General features: G+C 42.3%; 1 protein-coding gene across 2 annotated transcripts in view; it reads left to right on the top strand.

Moving 5' to 3' along the window:
• exoc6 (exocyst complex component 6) overlaps positions 1 to 25505 on the top strand; it is a 57110-nt gene that overhangs the window by 27595 nt on the left and 4010 nt on the right. The window contains exons 6-23 of one of the 2 annotated variants that reach the window (XM_087837021.1): positions 1266 to 1319; positions 1504 to 1654; positions 1739 to 1897; positions 4106 to 4174; positions 4999 to 5082; positions 5749 to 5795; positions 5953 to 6073; positions 7921 to 7992; positions 8068 to 8165; positions 8539 to 8644; positions 8766 to 8875; positions 8976 to 9087; positions 9162 to 9296; positions 10934 to 11113; positions 11826 to 11855; positions 16820 to 16961; positions 18752 to 18825; positions 23423 to 23535. In XM_087837021.1, coding sequence (XP_087693147.1) covers positions 1266 to 1319; positions 1504 to 1654; positions 1739 to 1897; positions 4106 to 4174; positions 4999 to 5082; positions 5749 to 5795; positions 5953 to 6073; positions 7921 to 7992; positions 8068 to 8165; positions 8539 to 8644; positions 8766 to 8875; positions 8976 to 9087; positions 9162 to 9296; positions 10934 to 11113; positions 11826 to 11855; positions 16820 to 16961; positions 18752 to 18825; positions 23423 to 23535 — 1857 coding nt within the window. The remainder of the gene's footprint in view (positions 1 to 1265; positions 1320 to 1503; positions 1655 to 1738; positions 1898 to 4105; positions 4175 to 4998; positions 5083 to 5748; positions 5796 to 5952; positions 6074 to 7920; positions 7993 to 8067; positions 8166 to 8538; positions 8645 to 8765; positions 8876 to 8975; positions 9088 to 9161; positions 9297 to 10933; positions 11114 to 11825; positions 11856 to 16819; positions 16962 to 18751; positions 18826 to 23422; positions 23536 to 25505) is intronic. The other variant, XM_087837022.1, reaches the window with a different exon arrangement.

Here is a 25505-nt window from a genome sequence, read left to right on the forward strand (position 1 = left end):
GTTGTTATTTATTATTTACTATCATTATATTGGGATGAGTGCTTCCCTCAGACATTTACTGTTGGCCCTGGGCTCAGTGGGGGGTTATATAGTTCAGATGGCCTGAAAGCACTGGGGGTCCCCCAGGTGTAGCTGGAGGATCTGAGGCTCTCTTACGCTGGTCGTGTCCAAATTCATGGGCTGCATCCTCCTGAGGCCACATTTATAGACCGATTACGTCACAGCGACGCGCCGAAGGCTGTCCAAATTCGTAGACTCCTCCGAATGCAGCCGACTTTTCCCCGAATTTGAAGGATGGGTCGGGTGTGTCCTTCGTGGCCCACCATATCCCAGAATTCATAGCGCGGCCGAGCCAAACTCCAGTTTCCAACAATGGCGGCAGCTACTAAGTTTTAAAATTACTCTTACTAATCTTTCTGGGTCACAAAATAAACTTTTAACATATTTTCAGGCGAGAAAGTAGCTGTGTAAACATCAAATATCTGCTCGGTTTATCAAGATATCGCATATTTGTTAAAGTGCTTCGAAGTTTTCGGAGACGTCTGCCACCCACCAGCTCAATAGCTCGCCGGGAGCTCGAGGGTCACTGATGCGGCCGAGAACGGCACAACTCCCAGCACATCATGTTCAGATCACCGCGGAGTTTCGCTGCTCGGGTTAAACGTGATATATAAGTCACTTAGACAACCTAAAAATGTTATTGTTGGGCTTTTTTCTGTGTTTTGTTTGTTTGTGAGTAAATCGGTTTGGCTGAGATTAAAGTTATTAGATTAGATTAGATCAAATAAAACTTTATTAATCCCCCGGGTGGGTTCCTCCTTGGTTTTCACACAGCTGAATAAACGTCAAACAGAAAACTGATTAAACAGAAGTGTGAGACGGTCGAGAATTTACTCCAGTGTCCTGTTATATTTTAGATAGCAAGGAGCAGACGGCGAGTTTATTAAACTCCACCGAGACAGCGGTGATGCTAATCAGAAGGCTAGACCGTCCAATTTCCCCAGCCGTTTACTTCCGGCCTACCCGACCTTCTGAGGACCCGGCCCACGTAGACCGCGAAGGCCGGGTCCTCAGGAGGATGCAGCCCATGAATTTGGACACGACCGCTGTATCCATTTGACAACAGAAACAGTGTTTTCTTAGTTTAATCATTCCTTGTGTTGCTACTAAGTTTTCAAGTCCATTCGAAGACTTAATGCTAAATGGTTCTAATAAGCAGCAGTAGTTCTGAGTTGTTACTAATGCTGGGCTGTTTACGTCTACAGATATTATGCTGCACTAAAAACCATGGAGCAGTTGGAGAAGGTCTATATCCCAAGGTAGGATCAGACGAAGGCTGCTGAAAGAAGCCTGTTAGCGAGAAGCTAACAGGCTGTTAGTCTGCCAGCTGTTGCACTGCGCTGCTTTTTAAAATGTATTTCTTTATTGATTTTTTCAATAAATGTAGATGATGTTGGATTGGACTGCTTTTCTTTTTTCATAGTTCTGATGTGTCCCTTGCAGGGTCAGTCAGTACAGGTTCTGTCAGATCATGGCTGAAAATCTGCCCAGACTGAGAGAGGAGATCAAAGACATCTCCATGTCAGACCTCAAAGACTTCCTGGAGAGCATCCGAAAGCATTCAGACAAGGTTGGAGAGACTGCCATGAGACAGGTGTAGACCTTTTTCCTTTTTAAATAATTCAGGTCATAGCAGGGAAAAATAAGTCACATTGCTGACGTGTGTTTTTGTCTTCAGGCACAGCAGCACAGGACCTTTAACAGCGCAGTAGCCAAGCAGGCCAGTATGGGCCACTACATCAAGCCCGTGTACTCTCTCAATGAGCGAACTCATGCTCACACTCCCAACGGCCTGCTGATGGATGACGACACTGGAGATGATGAGGCTGATGAAGAGGTGAGGAAAGACGTGTGTGTAGCTGATGTGGCGGTGATGATCAGATACTGATGTCTAAAGAACCGTGAACCGTTACTGACAGCATAAAGATTTTGCCGAGCCCGTTCCCTTGGCATAATCTCTTCATAAAAGAAGAGGTTATGAAAGTTTCCACTGTTACAGGATCGTCTTTTCCTTAAACGACTGAAAGTATAGTGCTTTGCTTCTGGACAGAGATACAAATAATAAACTTGAGTACGCCCACCTTTACTTTACCAAATAAAAGCAGATTCATCTAACAAAACAAATTCAGGTACATGTATATACTTATATAATTTTTAAATTCAGCACAGGGCTCGCAAAATCGCTAGCCCGACGTCCCGGGGCTAGCGATTTTTCCAGTCGGGCTACCAAAATCTATCTCTGCCCTGCCTGTCGGCCTATCGTAGGAAGGAAGAATATATGTCAATGCTTTTGCATTCTTTCAGAAATGTAGCTGAGTAATTATGTCATTGGCATCGGTGAGCCGCTGTCAATATGTGACATATTGAAGTCGCGTTTGAATTTGCGCTTGTTTTTTGCTTTCACTTTGCAATCGCGTGAACTGTGTATAGAGAGCGACAGCACTGATTGGTGAGTGACGATAATTTGCGCATCAATTCCTTTGACATTGTCTTATCAATCGTTAGAAGTTGCAACGCGTGTTTGCGTACATAAGATTTTCAGGAGGAGGACAGACATTTGTTTAGAACTCTTAAAGATGTCGAAGAAGCTCCTTTAAGCAATTACTTTGGTGTTCCTCCACCTCCAAAGAAATGTCAGGAGGAGTCCGAACCACAAAAGAAGCGCGTATTCTCGGAAAAGTGGTTGCAGGAGGTGAGCTGGCTTCAAACAAATGATGAACGCACAGAGATGTGGTGCAGAATGTGCCGTGAAAATCCCACTCTAGGACAAAAACAGCCTTTTATATGTACGCAAACGCGCGTTGCAACTTCTTAGCTGGTGTGCGTCTTTTATTTTGACAGCGAATGCGCACATGCGGACCACTTATGTGCACCCGTGTAAATAATGTTCTGCCGGGTGTGTTGTTGGTTTTCCCTCGATTTCTGAGTCGACAAGCGCCTTTGTTACTGGGACCAGTCATTTTAAGAAAGGCCCCCATTAGAACCCATGAGAAATGCAAGAAATGCATCATTGCTCAGTCTGCAATATCTTTCCCAGAACAAACACCAATTGCAAATAACAAACTAAAAATAAACCTGAAAATCTGTTTAGAACAGCTACTATGTTGCAAAGAGGGAACTACCACTGGCACAATGTAGCAGTCTTTGCAAACTTCAAAAAGCAAATGGCCTCAATCTTGGTCCCACTTGCCTCTTACCCGTGACTCCAGTGGAAATTTCAGATTCAGTATCTGACACAGACTGATTCATGTCCTACACAGTTCTTACAAATTCATAGAAATTTCTGTTCAATTAGAACCAAGTATTTGAGTTGATGATTGTAATTTTTATACAATGTTGTAATTTGTGCTTCAACAATTTTTTGATTAATGTTTTGTTTCCGTTACAATATTATACTTTAATGTATAATATTGTAACAGAAACAAAACAGGAAACAAAACATCAATCAAAAAAATGCTCTCTTTTTTTATTCGGGCAACTTAAATTTAATTTTTTTTTACTGTTAATTTTCCTTCGTACTGCTGTGATGTGCAGCTCTAACCCACAGGTGAACACCTGAGATTCTGCTGCCTGGCTGCTCAATCGTTCTTCATTCTTCTCTAGTTTTCTGTTATTATATTTTCATCAGACATAACAAATGTGCAGGTGGATGTTAGTCAGTCATTAGTTACAGAGTGATCCATTTGTCATAATCAGGAATTCTGTAACTAAGTTTCTATAATTACATAAGACAGTTTTGTAAGCATGGTTGTAGCTCCGGAGGTAAAGCAGGTCACCTGCTGAGGTTCGTGGTTCAATCCCTGGCTGCTCAAGCCTGCGTGCCATAATGATTCCCAGTTGCTCTCCAGTGCATCCATCAGAGTATGAATGTATGTGAAGCTCTATGTGAAATAGAAAGCACAAAGCAAAACGTGCTTCTGTGAATGGCTGAATGAGGCACTGTGGAAAGCACTTTGAGTGCTCAGAGCAGGAACGAGTCCAATTACCATGACCAAATAACCAACATATAAAGAAGCAGTTAAAACATTTGTTTGTGTTCTTACAGATTCTCACAGCTCAGGATCTGGTGGACTTCTCGCCCGTCTACAGGTGTCTACACATCTATACTGTGTTGGTAGGTGTCTGTGGCGAAAGCTAATAGCTAATGCTATCCATTGGATTTTGATTATCTAATGACAGCTATGCTAATTAACTGGAATCAAGGTTATAGTGCTAACATCCAACGTTACCCCTGAAATACAGCAGACACAGCTGTTTCATGATCAGCTTGTGATTACATCAGACATCCTGCTGCACATTCAGAAGAGTCTCAGCTCTCCTCTCTGTGTCACCTAAAATAGTGCCGGGTCTGTTTATAAGCCCCATGAAGCCCAGAGCAGGTAAAAAGGACGGGGATTCAGACACAGGAAGGTGAAGTGTGGACCCAAACGCAGACGACGAACATGAAGGTGGATGTTGAACAGAACGCGAGCCTTTATTTTAGCGAACACAACAACAAACAAAAGCAAAGGACGACTAACACTACATGAAACCTGACAGATGATCCGACGAGGAACAAAGGAAAACACACACCATACATACTCAGAGGATAATGAGGAAATAGGAAACAGGAGGGGAATGCAGCCGAGACTAATCAGGCACGACGAGACGGGGAGGAGAGCAAAACTATAAACGCTAACGGGACACGGGACTGTCAAAGTAAAACAGGAAATACATGAACATAGAGATGACTGGAAGTAACACAAGGGACCTAACAACAAAACACAACAACTAGAAATCACCAAAACACTAAAGAAGCAAGAATACAAACTAAAAGCCAGCGAGTCTCCAGACCCAGGACAGTGTGTGGAAAGGGATTTGATGGTACCTGAGTGTTCTGGTTTGTAACATCATAGATCACATGGTTAATTGATCTATGTGTGTATTCTGTGTGTGCAGGGTGACCGAGAAACATTTGAGAACTACTACAGGAAGCAGAGGAAAAAACAGGCCCGGCTAGTTCTGCAGCCTCAGGCGAACATGGTGAGCAACACGAGCGCTTTAACATACGTGTGAAGATATGAATGAAATTCAGACAAGCGCTCGGGGTTTTCAGTGGGCCTTTCATTGTGACTCTATATGGCACTAAACACAGTCTGCCTTGTGTTAATTTTTCTTAGAACCTGTGTTTTTCTTACTATGACTGAATAGATTACTCACAGGTCGTACAGGAGCTGTGATCCAGCTCTGACAAAGCTTAGAAAACCATGACTGTTACTGTTTTTTCAGGGGAAAATTAAACAGCTGTACTTAAAAAGTTATAAAGGATGTTTTAAAGTTTTAGGATAACATCAGGATAAAGCAAAACAGCCCCAGAGCAAGATGCTACCACCAGCATGCTCGGTGCATCTCACTGTCATTTGGCTTATGGCTTGTCCATGTGGGCAGCTGCACAGACAGGTGGCACCATCTCAGTCCATGTCTTTACTATGGAGAGTGGTGCTGGTTGATCAGCTTCCAGGGCCCAGCAGGCTTGAGCTTCGGTGGTTCCTGGGATGACGTCACAAAGCAAAAGCCGTGTCAAACAAGAGCTGCAGAAACACAACTTTTAACTTATTCTTTCTCCCTCCTATTTCAATATTTGCCTTCCTGCTGACTGTTACGTTTGCATCTGTATTAACACGGCTTTGTGTCTATTTGTGTGTTTAGCATGAGACAGTGGAAGGCTACAGAAGATACTTCAATCAGATTGTAGGGTAAGATGCTCCTTTCAAATGCTCATCAGGCTGCTTTGTTTCACTGTGAACCTAAATCTGTGTGTGTGTGCGTGTGCGTGTGCGTGTGTGTGTGTGTGTGTGTGTGTGTGTGTGTGTGTGTGTGTGTGTGTGTGTGTGTGTGTGTGTGTGGGGTCAGGTTCTTTGTTGTAGAGGACCATATCCTCCATGCCACTCAAGGGCTGGTGACCAGAGCTTTTACTGATGAACTGTGGAACATGGCGCTGTCCAAGATCATCGCTGTACTCCGGACACACTCTGTAGGAGCACACACACACACACACACACACACACACACACACGCACACGCACACACACACACACACACACACACACCTCTCATGTCTGCAGGGCATTGACTATGAATGGAAAGGATGCTGTTGAGAGTTAATAGAAATGATAGTTCCTTCATTCAGTGGATGATAAACCCTCACAGGTCAGCACAGCCACAAACACACTAATGATGTCACTGTTAAGAGCAGAGGTCAAAACACACATACACATGCAGGCAAAGAGGAGGCCATTGTGACCTTAATGAGAGACAGATTGCAACAATAACAGCAGATAAAGAAGGCATATTCCTGCCCGCTGGAGCCCTGTCAGTTGTAAATGACCCCGAGGATTATGCTAACAGGCTGGAGAATAGGCCGCACAGCATGGGTGAGAAGACTAACAAAGGCCTGGTGTCCTCTGTGCCCCTCTGCTGTGCTCTGACAAAAGCAAGTCCACATTGTCGGGCTCCTGCACTTACAGCGAGTGCACGGTCAGCTAAAAGTAACAAGGCTGCATCAGATTGTTTAAAAAAAACTAATACATGCAGATGACATACTTAATGAGTAAACTTCTCCCAGTGCAGGTTAAATAAATACAATATGTTTGCAATAGACAACAAAACGCAGCTTAAAGAGCAGATTTAGCACATTTGCATTCATCACTGGTCTGGATGTGGTGGAAGTAGACTTCATTATTTGTCATTTTTTAAGATTGTCTGAGTAGATGGAGAGGGCAGCCATTGCTACTGAGTGTCCAGTCTCAGGCTGTCTTCATACATAGCTGTGGTCAAAGGAGCTTGGAAAGAAAAGCGTCTGGACTTCTTTAAGTTACTTGAAGACGTTTCACCTCTCATCCGAGAAGCTTCTTCCACACCTTGGCTCAGGCGATTAGAGGATCATCAGGGGGTCCTTTTGTCCCTCTGTGGGGGGAAACTCCCACTAGGTTTAAATCTGGGACTCTCCACCATTTGACCTTAGAACTGAAGAAGCTTCTCAGATGAGAGGTGAAACGTCTTCAAGTAACTTAAAGAAGTCCAGACGCTTTTCTTTGCAAGCTCCTTTGACTACAATGACCTGGATGACTGAGAACCTTCACAGACATATACACAGCTGTGCTAAATCACCCTACTCTCTGCAAAAATGAGGACCTTTGTTAATGCACTGGCTTAACTTGTTTGTCATGTAGGCATTTTGACAGACTTCCTATAAAGGAAGTCTGCCCCTCCCTGAGCCTGGTTCTGCTGGAGGTTTCTTCCTGTTAAAAGGGAGTTTTTCCTTCCCACTGTCGCCAAAGTGCTGCTCATAGGGGGTCATATGATTGTTGGGTTTTTCTCTGTATCTATGAAGCGCCTTGAGGCGACTTTTGTTGTGATTTGGCGCTATATAAATAAAATTGAATTGAATTGAATTGAATTAAAAATGTACCTAGTTATAACTCTACACAGCATACAGTGCAGTTACTTCATATGTATTCAAAATCACATTTGAGGCTCTCTGTGTTGACGGCTGAGGCCCAAAGTGGGTCATGGAGCAGGACGATGATAATAAGCACATAAGCAAATGTGCTGCAGAGTGTCAGGAAAGAAAAGGAATCAAATGCTGTGGTGGGCTCTGAAGTGTGCGACGCCTAAACAGAGCTCAGTGACTGAAACAATGTTGTCAACAAGAGAACTTCACACAAAGTTCAGTTCCTGCTAAAGGTGGTCGGACAAGCTTTTGAGTGACAGGGTGTTCGATTTTGAGAGGACTGCAAAGACTCACATGAACATAGATTTAGGAAGCAAAGCAGATAATGCGACGTTAGACCAGTGTTTGATGACTCTCTTTTTCTGCAGTCATACTGTGACGACCCAGACTTGGTGCTGGAGCTGAAGAATCTCATAGTCATCTTTGCTGACACACTACAGGTTGGTTAAGAGCGGGACTTTGTTGTTTGTGACTTGTGTGAAAACGTGTTTTCTGACCGTGTGATGTTTGTGCAGGGGTTCGGCTTCCCGGTAAACCGTTTGTTTGACCTGCTGTTTGAGGTTAGAGACCAGTACAACGAAACCCTGCTGAAGAAATGGGCGCTGGTTTTCAGGTGGGCTTCACTCACGTGTGGCGTCTGCCACAGTAGGACGTGCAGAAACACTAAAAAATGACAGTTTGACAATAACAGTTGTGTTTGCGGTAAGGCTTTCTTCTGCTGTGACGTCCCCGTCTGTATGCAGCCTGCATATTTTGTTTGAACAAAGCAGAGCTGCTAAAAACACACAACTAAAACCAGAATCAGCTTTGTTCGTACTGTTTCAGCAAAGCATCAACACCATGTGAGGGAAGTTGTTCTTTTTCTCATATCATTGATGCTGAAAATGGCACTGAGACGACATTAAACTGAAAAATGGAAACATTTTTGTTTCTGAACAAACAGCGGAGACCAAAGTGTGTGATAACTCTGATCTGTGTTCCCACAGAGAGATCTTTGAACTGGACAACTACAGTCCCATCCCAGTGGAGACAGAGGAGGAATATAAACTGGTTGTCAGCCGCTTCCCCTTCCACGATGCTGAGATAGAGAAGGTAATGTGTTCCACCGTCTCCACAATCTGGCACGGTTGCATCCACGTAAAAGAAAGACTTCCTAAAAGTCAACTTGTGTTGGATGAATAATAATACAGTTTTTCTGTGTGTGCATAAGCAGCAGGACTTTCCTAAGAAGCTGCCAATGTCCCAGTCCGTCCCTCAGATCTACACCCAGGTCAAAGAGTTCATCTACGCCAGCCTCAAGTTCTCAGAGTCACTGCACCGCAGGTACACTACTCTGCGTTCACTCGCCAACACTTCTACATATCTAATCTCCCCGGACTGTCGTCTCTTCACTTTGCAACTGTCAAGTTTGTTGTGTGTCCAGTTCAACAGAGATTGATGACATGCTGCGAAAATCTACCAACCTGTTGCTGACAAGAACTCTCAGCAGTTGTCTGCAAAACCTTATCAAGAAGCCTCACATAGGACTGACCGAGGTTAGAACTGCTCACACACACAGTCGTGAAAAGCATTCAGGATTCAGGCTAGAACTGTAACCTTGTCTCTGTAGCTGGTACAGATCATCATTAACACCACCCACCTGGAGCAGGCCTGCAGGTATCTGGAGGAATTCATAACAAACATCACCAACGTCTCCCCAGAAACAGTTCACACCACAAGACTCTACGGATTGTCCACCTTCAAGGTGATTTGTGCCTTTAGCAGTCACCTTCTTCATACCTCGGTTGTAATGAGTTTACTGTTTCTTACCTCTGAGCAGTCTGATTCTTTTCTGACTTCTTGCTTTTTCGTCCGGTGAACATATTCACCTTTTTAGTCTATAAACTGATAAGAGATCATTTTGTGGGAGAATCCCAGTAAATCAGCAGTTACTGAGACCAGCCACGTTCAAACACCTTTCTTCATCATTCTGATGCTCAGTTCTTCAGCAGGTCGTCTCTGCTTACATCCCTGATTACATTCAGTTGCTGCCATGTGATTGGCTGATTAATGAGATGTTAAACGGGTGTACTTAATGAAGTGGCAGAAATTGAAGCTCTGTGTCTCCATTCCAAAAACGAATGTGTGTAGGAAGAACAATAATATTTGCTCCCATTTAGGGCTGGGCGATATGGCCTCAAATCCATATAATCTGAAGCATGTGCGGTAACGATATATATCACAATATATTCTTTTCTTCTGTATAACGTATTTTCCACACTGTAAGGACTTAAAATCCTTTAATGTTCTCAAAAATTGAGAGTGTGAATGTATGAATGCTGGTTGTGCTTACTGACCTCGAATCAATTTTGGCAGAAATCTGTTAAAAATGTTTTAGTACAACTTTGGTAAGCTGCACTGCTTGATGGATTGTCAGAGCATTACAGCTGCCGTAGTGAGGAGCTTCACGGAGTAATCTGGGTCCAAAACTCCGTCAGCTTCAGGTCCCAAAGTCAAACGAACACTAAGAGTTAAAAACGGTCTAAATTCTTTCATCTTTAATTAAATCATCAGCGTTGCTGCTTTACCAGGTGTAACAATTAAGTTTTACATCCATGAAAACAAAATTTATTAAATTTAACGGAGTTAGAAGTTAACAGGAAGTTAGCTCGCTAGTTTACACGTAAACATTTCAAACCATGTTCTGACTGAGAGATTTCTGAAACTAATTCAAACGTACAGCTCTGCTACCACTTCCAACATAAATGAAGACAGAAAACTAAACAGCAGTGACGTTTGCAGGGTTACTGAAGTTGGACTAGCTGGTATATAATGATGTGCTACGTGATCGCTAGCGACACAGCTATGTTAGCATAACATTAGCACAGTGAAGCTGGAGGATGAACACCAACTTTTTTTCCACTCGATAAAAGTTAACGTGAGGGATTCTGGTGGTCAGGGACAAATGCAATCGCATAGCAGGATGCTGTACACGGGCCAAACTTCAGTCAGGAGAACAACTGAGATTATTCATCCACAATACGAGGTTAGTCATTAATATACTGCAACAACATGGGAACAGAGCAGCTGCAGAGAATTCAGCATTAATGAATCAATGTTCCGGAAGTGGAGGAAGCGCAATTTTTGGCTTTCCCCATATTTCAAAAGTGCTTCATCTCTTTACTATGACTGTCGCCATAATTTGCAGATGATAATGGTTGTAGCTGCTGCGATGCTTTCGACCGAAACAGGCGCAGCTTGATGACATCATCAACATGCGCTATCGCGATAGAGCGATATAGTCAAAATCTCTATCGTTGGCCAAATTTATATCGTTTCTATCGTATCTCGTTTATATCGCCCACCCCTACTCCCATTAATCTTGTGAAAACGTTGTTCCAGGATGCTCGTCATGCTGCAGAGGGAGAGATTTATACCAAACTGAACCAGAAGATCGATGACTTCATCCAGCTAGCAGACTACGAATGGGGCATGGCCGAGTCTGACGGCCGCGCCTCAGGGTATCTCATGGACCTGATCAACTTCCTACGATCTACCTTCCAGGTGTTCACACACCTCCCGGTGAGTGTGAGCCGCCTCCAACCTCCACACGTTAGCTCAGCACCTCTGGGAGCTGTGGAACATAAACAGTGTGGGGTTGTGTTGTTGTTGTCCTTTCTGTTCACACACTAGCTGTGTGGCGTGCTGTGAGGTTGATCTTTTGTTGATAATACGAACGCATGATTATTTTTGTTTGGTTTTTTTCCTTCCCTGACTTCCCACCATCCCTCTGTTGTTTTTTACGCCCTCATAGCATTTCTATCAGATTGTAGGTGGTGTCTGAAAGGTTTTACGTGGAGCTATGTACATGTTGCAGTGCTGATTTCTGCATGATGTGCTGTTACTGGCTTGTGCAATGTTTTTGCAAACTGACGTCATCGCCAACCCAACGGAGCACATTAGATAAGTGTAAAGGAAACTGTCAAATCAGAAACTGTTATTTGAGCTCGCAGCCTGATTGGTCTGTTGGCTATACCTGCCCTTCTCACCTGCATGTGCGATTATTTCTCCTTATTATCTCCTGCTGTGTCTCCATCCACACCTTCTGTAATGCACAGCTTTGTAACTGAATTGTTTTACTCCTTGATTAATTTGACATATCAAGCATGCTAGATATCTCTAGCTGAACTTACCTCCTCCTGTCCATTTATTGTTGCCACATTTCTTTTCCTGTCCTTTCCCTCTTTCCCTCTCCTTCTTCCATTTTTGGTTGGTTTGGGGGTTCTCTGCTCAGAATAACAACAATGATCATGCATCAATGTCGGTGAGTATCCCTGCCTGGATTTATAACACTTTGCTGCTAAGCTACAGGCAGAATGGCGATACAATGCATGCTAATGTTTGCCTTCAGAAGTCCCACAACTCTAAGCTTGTGGTTCTGCCATAGACTGACTATAAAAGATTGATGTAGCCACCATGACATTACCTATGAGGTATTCCCATTGTGAGCATTTTGTTTCCATTTTAGCTCTTTGAAACTGGACATTACAGGATAGGCAGACCTTACTGTGGTACAGGGGACACTGCAGGCTAACTGGCTGAAGACTTACAGTCTGCAACTCAGCACTTTAGCTTTGGCTTCACTTTTCAGACATGAAAGCTATCTTTAATATACAATCTGGAACTGTTGCTAATGAAAACATTCACAGACCATAACTACATTCAAACTTGAGCAACAGATACTTTTATCTGTGGGAGACCAAGGATGAAGTAACATCCACTGCATATGAAAGCTAAGGCCAGAATACTGCAATTCAACTCACCTTTATTTATACAGCAGCAAATCACAACAGCAGATGCCTCAAGATGCTTTACTGTAAAGTAAAGACCCTGCAACCAGTCTTTACCTTGGCAACAATGGAAGGGAAACACTCAGCATAGCCGTTTGGGGTTAGGGGAGGAAGCACAAAGACAGAGCCAGACATTTATAATAACTGATAATTAAATGAAGAGAGATGTGAGTTAAAAAGGTGACTGAAGAAGAAGAAAAACTACATCATGGAAATCCCAGTTTTTTCATGCAAATTGTTTCTGTGTTTCTTGACTCCGTTTGCTTTTGAAGCCTAGGTTTCATTTTTGTCTCTGCTGTTGAATGTTGAATGTCCTGTTAGCTTTATAAACGGTGGCACAGTGGTTAGCACTGTTGCCTCACACCAAGAAGGTCCTGAGTTTGACTCCACATCCTGGCCAGGGCCTTTCTGTGTGGAGTTTGTTTATTCTAGTTTTATTTTATAGTCTATCATTCTTTTTTTTTTTCCGTTTTACTATTATTTAGTTTTCATTATTGTTTAATACCTGTTTTATATTTTCTTGCTGTCTGGAAATAACTTTGGTCAACTACGTTGTGTTTGTTAAACTGCTCTAAAAGTAGAGTTGTAATGGTTGGAAATAGGCGTAGAGTCCACTGGGATCTGAGTGCAGGGTGGATGTTACCTTCAGTACAGATGCCTGTTTAGAGGAAAGTAGGAAATTAAGAACAACCAAAGTCTCTGCAGCTGTCTGTGAGTTTGTTAGCAAGGGAGCATAATTCAGGCCCATCTGTTCTGGCCTCACTTTCAGTGCTACAGTAAACTACATGTAACTCCGAGCTTGATGCCAGTCACTGCTAACCAGGAACACCAGCTGACTGGTGTTTATATAGTGAACCTGGAAACTTCTTTGAGGCCACACCCTGCAGCTACACTCGGCACACTTTACATAAATAAAACTTCAGGGAATAGATTGTTTTTGTCTGTTTTATACTAGCTGTACTATACTTTATGGATCAATTCAAAGTTCGTTCAAAGCATTTCTAACACTTGAAGGAGATTTAACATGAAGCACTTCCAATTTGTTCAAGGTGCCTATGTGAAACAAAATCCAGGTACCAGATATTCAAATCAAATCCAAAACAAAAAATCAAATTTATTTATGTAGCACAAAGACCGAAGTACAGCAAAGTGCTTTCCAGTAAAACCACGATAAAAATCACAATATAAAATATAAATTACAGATATAAAATAATTACATAATCTAAATGCAGAGCCAGATGTAAATTACCCTAATTAGCCTCGAATGCCAGGTTAAACAACGTTTTTAGACGTGAAATCAATTCGATATTTAATAGGAAGCCAATGTAAGTTGGCTAGAACAGGGGTGATGGAATCAAACTGGAGCTTGATTTACTGCCGGAGAATGTGGGGCCCTTCACACTGAGATTTTATCTATAAAATGATTTAGAAATTTTTCGCAGAGAGCCGGGGAGGCACCCATCGAAACATCAGAGCAGGGATTAACCACTGAGTGTCCAAAGTAGAAGAGCATCTAGAAATGAAAGAGTTGACTACGCCATCAACCAAGAGAGGTGCATTACTGATGTCATCGTAACAGACATTAGAGTTAGCAGACACAGAGTTAGCAAAGGTCGCAGAGAAATGGACAACAACCTCAGGATTAATCATACGCGATAGGCTCAGTGGACCCTCAGAGTTCAGTTCCATGTTGCATAACTGAACATCAAACATAACTGGGAATGGTCCGAAATCCCAGCATCATTAATGTCCATGATGCAAATATCCAGTCCATACGACAATACCAAGTCCAGCGTATGACCTTTAGTGTGGGTTGATTTTCTCACCCACTGAGTGAGATTAAAAGAGTCAATAAGTGCAAGGAAGTCCTTAGCCAATAAGTCCGCCTTACAACTTATATGAATGTTAAAATCACCAGAAATAAGAACACGATCATAATTTAAAAAAGTAAATCCTAAAAGATCAGCAAATTCACGGATAAAATCCTTGTTGTGCTTCGGACTTCGATACACCACCGCACAGAGGGTCCGGGGGGAACTGGACAGCTCCAGTAGTTGTACTTCGAAGCTGGATTACGAGGCAGGAGGCAGTTGCCACACACGGAGTTTACTTCTAAAAACCGAGGCTAGCCCTCCACCCCTGCCCGCGGTCCTAGGAGAGTTAAAGAAAGCACAACCCAGAGGAAGAAGTTCTGAAAAGGAAGAGGACTCACCGGGGCGAATCCAAGTCTCTGTTAGGAACAGGACGTCCAGCCTTGACGAGAGAAAAAAGTCGTTTACAACGAAGGACTTGTTCACCAGTGACCTAGCGTTTAGCAGAGCCATTCAGAGCTCTGCTAAACATCACATTGATGCTACTAGGAGCACGTCCCAGCCGGCGAAGATTGCTATAATCCACACCTCCTCCAGAGACCTGCTTCCAGCTCCATACATGGCACTCAACTGGTAAGACCGAGTGGGCTTGCTGGCCAGCATAGCAGATCCATCGATGACGACACAGTCTAAAAGTATACTGGGAGGGCCGCAAGATGTCCATGATGGAGTGGTAACTAATCACTTCATGTGCTATTCACATATATTGTAAAAGATATTGTGAAATGCACTATTTTATACAGTTAACAACTTACTATCGATGTTCATTTATTGTAAACTTTACATTTATATCCCCTCCGTGAATCACTACCTAATCGTGGTGGAGTTGCTCGTGTGTCCCAGGGATCCCAGGGCTTTTTATCCGATGGTACATTCTCCCTACAAATTGGTCCTGGGTGTGGGACCAGTCAAGAGCGATTCAGAAGACTCAGTACAACATCAAGGGACATGGGACCACCCTCCTTCTCAGAGTCCCTGGGTGAGGAGCTTGAGATACTCCACCCGGGGACTCTCTCCACATGAGCAGCATGACAACAACAGTGAGACCTGGTAGGGCGTGATTGGGAGAAACGGCCTCCCCCACCTAGGGCTGGGCCATATCATACCGTTCATGGTAATACCGGTATAATGTTGGGCAATGATGAGAAAATGAAATATATATATATATATATATATATATATATATATAAATATATATATATATATATTTATATATATATATATATATATACACACACATATATATATGTATATATATATATTTATATATATATATATATATATATATATATATATATATATATATATATATATATATATATATATTATATATATATATATATATATATATATATATATATATATATATATATATATATACACACATATATATATATATATATATATACACATATATAGTCACCATCAAGTGCGAGATCTGCCAAGGAGATGCTCTGTCCCCACTGCTGTTCTGCATAGGCCTGAATCCTCTCAGTGAGATCATTGACAAGACTGGCTACAGACACTGACCACCTCCTGTACATGGATGACATCAAGCTGTATGCCAAGAGTGAACGAGACATCGATTCACTGATCCATCCTGACCACCAGGATTTACAGCAATGACATTGTTTGGTCTCAAATGTAGTTGGATGATAACAAAGAGAGGGAAGTTCATCCATTCATGTCCTGCAGCTCAAACACACTTGAGTTATGCAGCGGAGCAAAACACACCAGCAAGTCCATCAAGAATGGGTCCATAAATACATATTCAAGGTTTGGGCTTCAAGTCCAATCAGGTTGATATGCTGATAAAGACTCACTGGTAGTTATCACAAATGTTTGATTGCAGAGTGACACAACCAGTTATTACTGTCTGGGGTAATTCCCAGAATTACACAGGGAGAGGCCGGTTTGAATAGCTTCTTTCCTTAGTTAATGGCTACTAATTATTTAATAATATCTTGGATTTACTTGGTTCATCTCTGTTCATTGTTAAAATTAGTTTGATGATCTGAAACACCGTGTGTGTGACAAATGTGTGTGACTTTTTAATTTTTCATTTAACTTTTTCATGTTTACACAACCTGTAAACATTTCAATAAATTTTTCCATTTTTCTAGCAAATACAGAACATGATTTAAGACTTTTGCACAGTACTATATTTATACCTGTTCATGAAGAATTTGAGACAACACTAACATGGAATTATCCCTTGCCCTTCTTGCTCTTTATTCCCCATTTCTGTATTACTCCTATATCCTCTTTTCACATACCCTCCTCCTCCTTCTTCTCTTTCGAACTTTTTACCCCAACTGTTTATCTCAATCTGTTATTATTCACCTTCCTTTTCCCATCCTGGCCTTCCTACATATTTTTAAAACTCAAATACTGCCCGTTCCTCTTTATAAAATGTTCACCCCATCAAATGACTTCATTCTGTCGCTTTCCCCTCCTCTCATCCTCATCCTCTACCAACTCTGTCCCCATCCTAATCTTTCCATCCTTCATCTCTCCTCCTGCTTCTTGTCTGTGCCGTCCTTCTCCCTGAATCTCTCCCTGTGCAGGGAAAAGTGGCCCAGACAGCTTGTATGTCAGCCTGCAAGCATCTGTCCACATCACTGATGCAGATGCTGTTGGACACGGAGCTCAAACAGATCAGTATGGGGGCCATTCAGCAGTTCAACTTAGATGTTATTCAGTGTGAATGTGAGTATAAAGAATAATGTTGAAACATTTGTTTTCTTTTAATACAGATGAGATACAATAACATTCTATTGTAACTAAGAAAAATACTGAAATGCTTTTAATGTAATATCATCTTATCACTTGTCAGATGATGATTCTTACAAACACTGTTGGGTGTAATGTGTTCCAAAGTAACACATTACTGTGATCACAAGACATTTTTCAGCAACATGGTAATGTAGCGCGATATTGTAGTAAATTCAGTAGTGACATTACAGTTGCACTTATGTTGTTGATCACATTACAGAGGTTTTGTAGTTACCTGCACGTCAGGTGGATGAAAAGAAAACGAGCAAATGCACCTTCCTCTTTGTGTGCACTCACATATGCATGCAGGAGCAGTCTGCAGCTTTTGAGGAGCGGATGTATGGAAATGATTACAGCGACCAGAGTGTGATGGTGACGTGAAAACTACTTCTGCTGCAGAAACAAGAGCATAATACTAATAACAAAACCTGTGCACAGACAGCATGGAGGCTGCATCTTCATTAGTGCATATTATCATATGTGTTTATATTGTTAACTGGTAGTTATGTGACAGTAGGGCTGCTCGATATAACCATATATATCAGATGACGATATAAAAACGTCTATCGTTTGTTTCATGGTGTCGCAAAATAAACTGTTTACAGCAATATTTTTTCATGGTTTTAATGGTCACTGTAGTTATTATTAATTTCTTAAAGTTCTCTCTTTCTCTTATATTTAATATAACCACACTACAGACGGACAAGCGCCTGTTTTTATGTGTTGTCATTAGCAACAACAACGGTAACAGCATCGCATGTCCGCTTGTTTATGTTCCACATAAACCTTTCACAATAAAGCTCAAGATCCTGTTGAGACTTTTCAAAATAAACTGAATCACGTGAAAGAGCAGATTATTTAAAAAATAAACCTTAGACTCCAACGTTAGAACAGGCTTTTCCCCGCAGCACGCCGTGTAATAAATACTCACAAAGAAAACGGCGCTGTTACAACTTATGTCTAAAATGTATCGTTTCATGCATCTGTTAAAACACTCGACTCCAGCTACATGACGCACAGCTGGAAACACTTCACGCAAGTCGAGCTGCCCGAGATTCACAGACTTTACAGAAAATGTTACATTTTTGTGATTTATATCGTTATCGGACGATAGATGTCTTATATCGGGATATGAGATTCTGGTCATATCGCACAGCCCTATGTGACAGCGCGTTTCAATTAAATTTACAGAGTAACATGAAAGTAATTTAATGAGTACTATAACGAATTACTGCATTACGTTTAAGGACAGTGACGTTTTATGTGTAATGCTTTACAAAGCAGCATGGACTTTGCTTACACAGATAGATAGATAGTCCCCTGTGGGGCCTAAAATACCTCAATGACTAAAGTTCAGCCATTTCACGTTGCTATTTGTAAAACAGTTTACATGAATGTTTCTATAAACGACACAATGGTTTCAGTAAAACAAATCACCCAGAGTGTAATATAACAGTTCAGTTCTGCTCTTGTGTGATACTGCTGGTGTGGTGCAGACTCTTTGTGCTGATCAGCATGTGTTGCCTCCACTGGTTCACATATAAATGTTTCATTTACAACAAAAATGATTTCTTGCATAACTAAATAGTTTTTTCCTGATCCAGCATTTAGCTGAATGACCACAGACCTCCAAATATCCAGTGTGTGCTTGTTTAGTAAGAAACAGACCTGAAACTCCAGCTTTGAGTTGACTGTTTTGTGACGTTGTCTTTGTAACTTCTCAGTGTTCGCCAGCTCAGAACCAGTGCCTGGGTTTCAAGGAGACACTCTTCAGCTGGCCTTCATCGATCTACGACAGGTAACCTTTCATCACTAAGCCTTAAACCAGAAACAGCACAAAGGAAAAGAATTGGGGCAATGCATGTTGGGTAGGCATGGTGGAGAGAAATGCAGATGGACAGATGTTGGTGGATTTTACAAAAAGGATGGAAATGACCACGGTGAACATGTGTTTAAAAAGAGGGAGGAACAGAATGATGAATAAGGGTGGAGGAAGGTGAACACCGGGGACTACGTCTTATACAGAAGGTAAAATCTGAACGTGAGAGGAGACTGAATGTGGTGGCAGTGGAGTCTGTGGGATGATTTTGTAAATCAAAAAGAGGAAGTGAGTGAAGACAGAGGCAAAGATTCAGTGGAGAAAGAGTTCAAGGAGGAGCTGAGAGAACGTACAGCTGAAACGGTGAGGCGAACTACCAAGAAGGTGTTTGGTAGCAGAGAGGAAAGAGACTTGGGAGTAGAACGAGCAGTTACAGAAATTATTTAAAGGAAGAGGTTAAGAATAAGTAGGTTAGTCAGGGAGATATAGAAAGTATACAGGAGGACTGGGAGGCTAGATGAAGGCTTATAATGAGTTGTATGTGAGTTGGGACTCTAAAGAAATTGTCAGCATCGAGCTAGAAAGGATGTGCAGCAGGTTAGTGATTAAAGACAGGGGTGGAAATTTACTGTCAAGTTAAAGTGTGTTGAGAAGATGTAGGGAGAGAGAGGACAGATGGAGGAGTGTCAGTGGATCAGGAAGTCCAGAGGATTAGGAAGTAGGAAGTAGGAAGCTTTGAAGAGGATGAAGAGGAGAAATGTGATTGGCCCAGAGGACATACCTGTGGAGGTATGGCAATGTCTAGGAATGAGGATGGAGGACTTTTTAACCAGATAGTGTAACACGATCTTGGAGAGTGAGAGGCTGTCTGAGTGGAGGAGGACTGTACTGACACTGATGAGGATAAAGGTGATGTGATGATGCTAGGTTAGAGACGGAGGTGAGTATCAGTGAGCAGCAGTACTCATGCTGGGAAACAGCACCAACACAGTGTTGCTTATGTATGTGAAGCATATGTTTGTTAAGTACTTGAAGAAAGAGATGAAGTACATTTTCTACTACTTATGTAGACTGTGTGTGACTGGTGCATTGCTAATCTTCTAGTTACTGTTGGTTACCTGAACATAAAAGCACGATAAAATACACAAAGATTGCACTATGTGGTTACTGTACTGCAGTATGATGGAGCGTGTCCTCCCAGCTACTACAGCTTCCTCCCATACTGCAGAGATGTACTTGTAGGGTTAACTGGTAATTCTAAACTGGCTGTCGATGTGAGCTCTGTGATAGACCGGACACCCATCCTGTGTCTGCTCATAGCAGCTTATAGGCATAAAACACAAAGCTGTTCTTAGGGATTACCCTTACCCCCCATTACCTCCATTTTTTCAAATATGATAGGTTACTTTCATGATGACTCCGCCCCCCATCCACAGGGTAACAGGTCAGGTGTCCCTGAGGCTAGCTGGTGCCCTGCCTGGAGCTGTTCTTGAGCACAGCTTAGTTTCCTGCCCCTCATTTGACAAGATGTGTCCATCTTCCTTTTTATCCAGGCTGCTTGGTTAATCCTGGCCTGAGGTGACGGGTTAGGAGGCGCCCACGGGCCGGGGTCACACAGAGGTCATCCTTTTACTTTTTTGGGGCATTCGCTGCTTTTTAGATCATTATCCCATCACCGTCAGAGGGAACCAAAGTCAAAAGTGTGTGTGTGTGTGTTGAAGGCACACTTGATGGAACGATTTCTGTTTGTCTGCACAGCCTTCTTGCTCTGAACGGACGAATTATTAACAAGCCAGATTATCTGAACCAAACTAAAAGAGGACGATGGGCTGAGACTTTGCCGTCTGTCAGGTGTTATCAGCAATATAATCACAGACATCAGACAAACTAAGTGCTGTGCCAAACATGCTGCTGGTGAAGTTTAGATAAGTTGTTGCCATGGATTCAGTGATGCTGCTAACACCAGTCCAAACTCTGTTCAGGTGAATTGAGATGTGGGGACTGTCATAGCATAAGATTCATATGATTCTCATTCTCTGAGTTTCTGTTGGTTTTTAGTGACCCTTCTTCCAAAGGGGATAAGATGACCCAAACCAAATGAGCTACACCCCCGGACCTCCTCCACTGTCTGTAGGGTCAGACCTGCACCGCCTTGCTGGTCATATGCGTTACGTGCCCTTGAATGCAGTCAAGGATGATGATTTAACCACATCTCTGCAGCTGATTGTCTAAACATGTCTTACTAACATTTACAATAATCAGCTACACTGCAGCGGGGAATACGTTTCACTATAGGACATTTTTACACTAGTATTTCTGTAAACAGTGTTTTCAGCTGATTCCTCTGCTCTTATCTTCTTCAGTGGCATCTGCCTAAAACAACACACAGCAGCTACCTAAACTTTATTCCCTCAGTTTGTTAACAGTGTTACATCCTCACTGTGTACGAGTCTGACTGTGGCAGCGAGAGTCCTGACAGGAAGTAGGAGACACTTCCTGATAATTCTCAAAATCCAGAAGGAGAATTTCAAATTCTGTCTCTTTCCCACTTTTGTCTTTGGTCCTCTGCTCTCCTTCATCTCTTCCCTCACCCCCAGGTGAGCCTGGTTCTGCTGCAGGTTTCTTCTTGTTAAATGGAGTTTTTCCTTCCTACAGTTGCCAAGTGTTTGCTCACAGGGGGTTGAGTGATTTGGGGGGTTTCCTCTCTAAAATTGCAGGTCTTTACCATACAATATAAATTGCCTTGAGGCAGCAGCTGTTGTGATTTGCAATATATAAATTAAGTAGAACTGAATTGAAAATACTTGTCAAGTTAAAGGAAAAATACCCATTCTTATCATTTGACTTGAATTCAGTGTCACTGCAGGCATAAAACAAATCTTTAGGTTTTAATGAAAGCACAGGAAGCATCCACCGGCAAACTGTGTGCACACAGCTGTTCAAACAGTGGTCAAAGTCAAGGAGTTGGGATCCCGTTCACAATAGACCTTAAAACATAAAGTAGAGGTTTGGAGTCCTGAGGGCTCAGATAGCAAACTGTGGCTTCTCAGAGCTCGTTACTGGCTCCAGGTGAGAATAATGGTGTTGCTGCTAAGCCTCACTCTGAGTCTGTCAGTCAGTAGAATAATGCTTTTATCACTAAGCTGCTCTTTCACTGTTCTTTTTCAACATGGCCTAAATACCCAGCTGTTTCACCCTATGACATTAGCATACACTGTGTGTCTGTGTGGGGCAGGGGGGTCATCTCCATCTGGTTAAACAGAGGTCATGGTGGGGTCATTTAAAATGTTCACACTTAACATCATGAAGAAGTCTTCTTACTGCTTCCTTCTCTCTCCAACCCTCAATCGACTGTATCTGTCAGAGTGGTGCAGCGAGCCAGGAGACGCAGTCCTCAGTAGTAAAGGGTGGTGCTTCATGCTGTTTGGTTCAACTTGGAGAAAACTACTCAGTGTGATTAAAAGGAAAAAACAAACGCAAAAGCAATAGAGAGAAGAGGAAAGGGGGAGATGGGGGAGAGATTTTTTGCCTAGCTATACCAGAGAAAGAGCTGCAAGCTGCTAGAATGCAGTTATTGAGGTTTATGTGATATTTTCTAGTCTTCACCACAGGTCACAACACAAGTAACGCTCGTTCATTCATACATGCAGTGCTTTCACCACTAAAGCATCATAACTTACAGGTTTAACATCTGTAACATGCAGACTGTGCGAGTCAGGGAAGGAGCCTCCATAGAAACACAGTCGTGTATCAAAAACATCAGCCAGCTAGAAACGGTTAAATCCTGCTGCATGTTTCCTTTCACAGAAAAAACATGTTGGTCTCTGACTTTTAGTAACAATGCTGATGAGGTGTAGGTCAGCCAACAGCAAAAGGCTGTGGTGTGCCATTGGACCTGTTTTCAGCACATTAGATTCAAGACTTGAATATAAATCTATCTAAGATGCAAGTTGAATTATCACAGCAAGAAAATTAGTAAACAGTTGGTGTCTCAGACTAAACAACAGTGTGATCTGCAGTAACCAACACTTATTAGCACAAGTTGTCCAGCAGTGTGAAATAGAAACATACTTTTGATTTATACCTTTTACTATCTGTAACTATGTAACACTAGCTTCATGATTTAATGTTGGCTGGTGAGTCGTGTTTCTGCACTCAGCTAAAACGAACTGTAAGAGAAGCGCGTCTCTGAATTGTGTAATTATTGGAAAAGTTAGTCGATGCATCTGTCGTACATGCCAACCCTCCCGATTTTTCCGGGAGAATCCCGAATTTCAGTGCTCCTCCCGAAAATCTCCCGGAGCCACCATTCTCCTGAATTTCTCCCGATTTTCCACCTGGACAACAAAATTGAAAAACCATATCCCAGAATTCATAGCGCGGCCAATTCCAGTTTCCAACAATGGCGGCAGCCACTTAGTTTAAATATTACTCTTATTTCTCTTTGTGAGTCACAAAATACACTTTTAACACATTTTCAGGTGAGAAAGTAGCTGTGTAAACTTCAGATATCTGAGCCGGCGAGAACAGTGGACTCCCAGCACATCGTTCTCATCGTTCTCTGTGTGTCTTGTAGCTCCTGGACCTCTTCATGGTGTGGGACTGGTCAACTTACTTGGCAGACTATGGCCAGCCAACATCCAAATACCTGAGAGTAAATCCAGCCACGGCCCTGGCTCTGCTGGAAAAGTAAGTACACCCTGCCGAGTGTTAAGGTGTTCCACCAAGGAGAAGACGTAACAGTGAAAATTCATATTTGAGCCCCCCCATAAGGGGGACACTTTCTACAGCCAGCTTTAATTTAGACTCCTGTTCTGTCTGGAGCACGATTCCCATATTTCAGGGTTAAAGGTTAAAGCACACTCACCTAGCTTTCACTCTGTGGGTCACCCTGCAGGATGTATGTAGGATGTTTCAGAGGGGATGCTGATTGGTGAAGATGCCAGCCAATAAGCAACAACCTGTGATGGGTTCAAAAAGTCTAAATACATTTTGTGTTGTTCTGTCTGTTACATGTTATTATATGTATGCTTTATAACTGAGAGTGTGTTCAATGTTAAAGAAAGGCTATTCAAGTCCTTTATTTTGAAATGTTTCATGAGGAGTGCACTAATGTTTGGTACGATTGATTTATGGTCGTTTATGATGTTGAGATTTTAGCCATAAATAACTGTTGTACATAACCTAGCATTGGCTGGTTTCACAGCCCTGCAGTGTTTCTGCTTCTCTTACTCTTAATGTTCTTTGTTTCTCCTCTTTTTCTGCTGCTGCTCAGAGTCTACAGGGGGTACGTGCAGCTCCTCACTGCTTCACTCTCTGTGTGTTCAAATCATAACAAGTGTGTGTGTGTGTGTGTGTGTGTGTGTGTGTGTGTGTGTGTGTGTGTGTGTGAGTGTGTGTGTGTGTGTGTGTGTGTGTGTGTGTGTGTGTGTGGAAGTGTGTGTGTGTGTGTGTGTGTGTGTGTGTGTGTGTGTGTGTGTGTCTGTGTGGAAGTGTGTGTGTGTGTGTGTGTGTGTGTGTGTGTGTGTGTGTCTGTGTGGAAGTGTGTGTGTGTGTGTGTGTGTGAGTGTGTGTGTGTGTGTGTGTGAGTGTGTGTGTGTGAGTGTGTGTGTGTGTGTGTGTGTGTGAGTGTGTGTGTGTGTGAGTGTGTGTGTGTGTGTGTGTGTGTGTGTGTGAGTGTGTGTGTGTGTGTGTGTGTGTCCATTCGCTTCATCACATTCTCACCTGTGTTTTCGTTGTTTGACAAAGCTGTAAATGTTCTTTGTTAAATCTTCACATTATGTCACATGTGAGATTTCTCTGTTTATCTGAAGAACGTTTGTTATAGTTTTATTATATTGTAACCATGATTTACATTAACTAAATAGTGTCAGTAATAATAATAATAATAGGAAAGATTTTGTGGTGATCGTGAGTTTACTCATCATGGACATGATTAATCTTGATCATCATTAATCTTGATCATCATTAATCTCGATCATCATTCATAGACTTTGAGCAAAGACAGCCAGCAGGAGTGTGTTTAACAGAAGCTGAGCTCCACACTCTGCAGCTTTTAGTTCTACGTATGTAAATATGAGACTTTTAAAGCAAATTCAAAGTCAGCTGGGAGCCAATGTGGAGAGAATAAAACTGGGGTTTACTGGAGCGAGGCTACCTGCAGCAGGTATCGCTGGGAGGTGTGAAAGATGTGATTTCTATAAACCAGTATATAAGGCATCACAGTAATCATGTACAGTTGTCTCTAGCTCAGAGCTTCTATGTGCTGTTCCACAAAGAAACAGGAACATAAGGAGTTCATATGTGGACCAAACCCCAGAGAGGAATCAACTGTGAGGCCAAAATGATGAACGCTGATCTGAGCAACAGGAAGCACTTCACTGATTCTTGCATGTATTACAGGAGGGGCCATAACAGCCTGAGTCAAAACAAGGCAGTCATTGGAGCCAGTTACTAATCCAGGATAAACAGTCAGGTGGACCGCCTGGTCAGCTGCAGAGGCTCAGGAGACACAACTGAATGTCACAGGCACAGAATTGATAAGAAGGCTTAAAACAATGAAACAATACTGACTAAAGAAAATAATAATAGAGCCAGGATCAAAGCTTGTGAAAGATACAAGACAGATGGAGGTAAAATGAGGGGGATTTGATCTTACC

The sequence above is a fragment of the Neolamprologus brichardi genome, unplaced genomic scaffold (genome assembly GCF_056152115.1).
Source record: "Neolamprologus brichardi isolate AB-2024 unplaced genomic scaffold, ASM5615211v1 NODE_ptg000038l+_length_1369362_cov_1, whole genome shotgun sequence".
NCBI classification, from domain to species: domain Eukaryota; kingdom Metazoa; phylum Chordata; class Actinopteri; order Cichliformes; family Cichlidae; genus Neolamprologus; species Neolamprologus brichardi.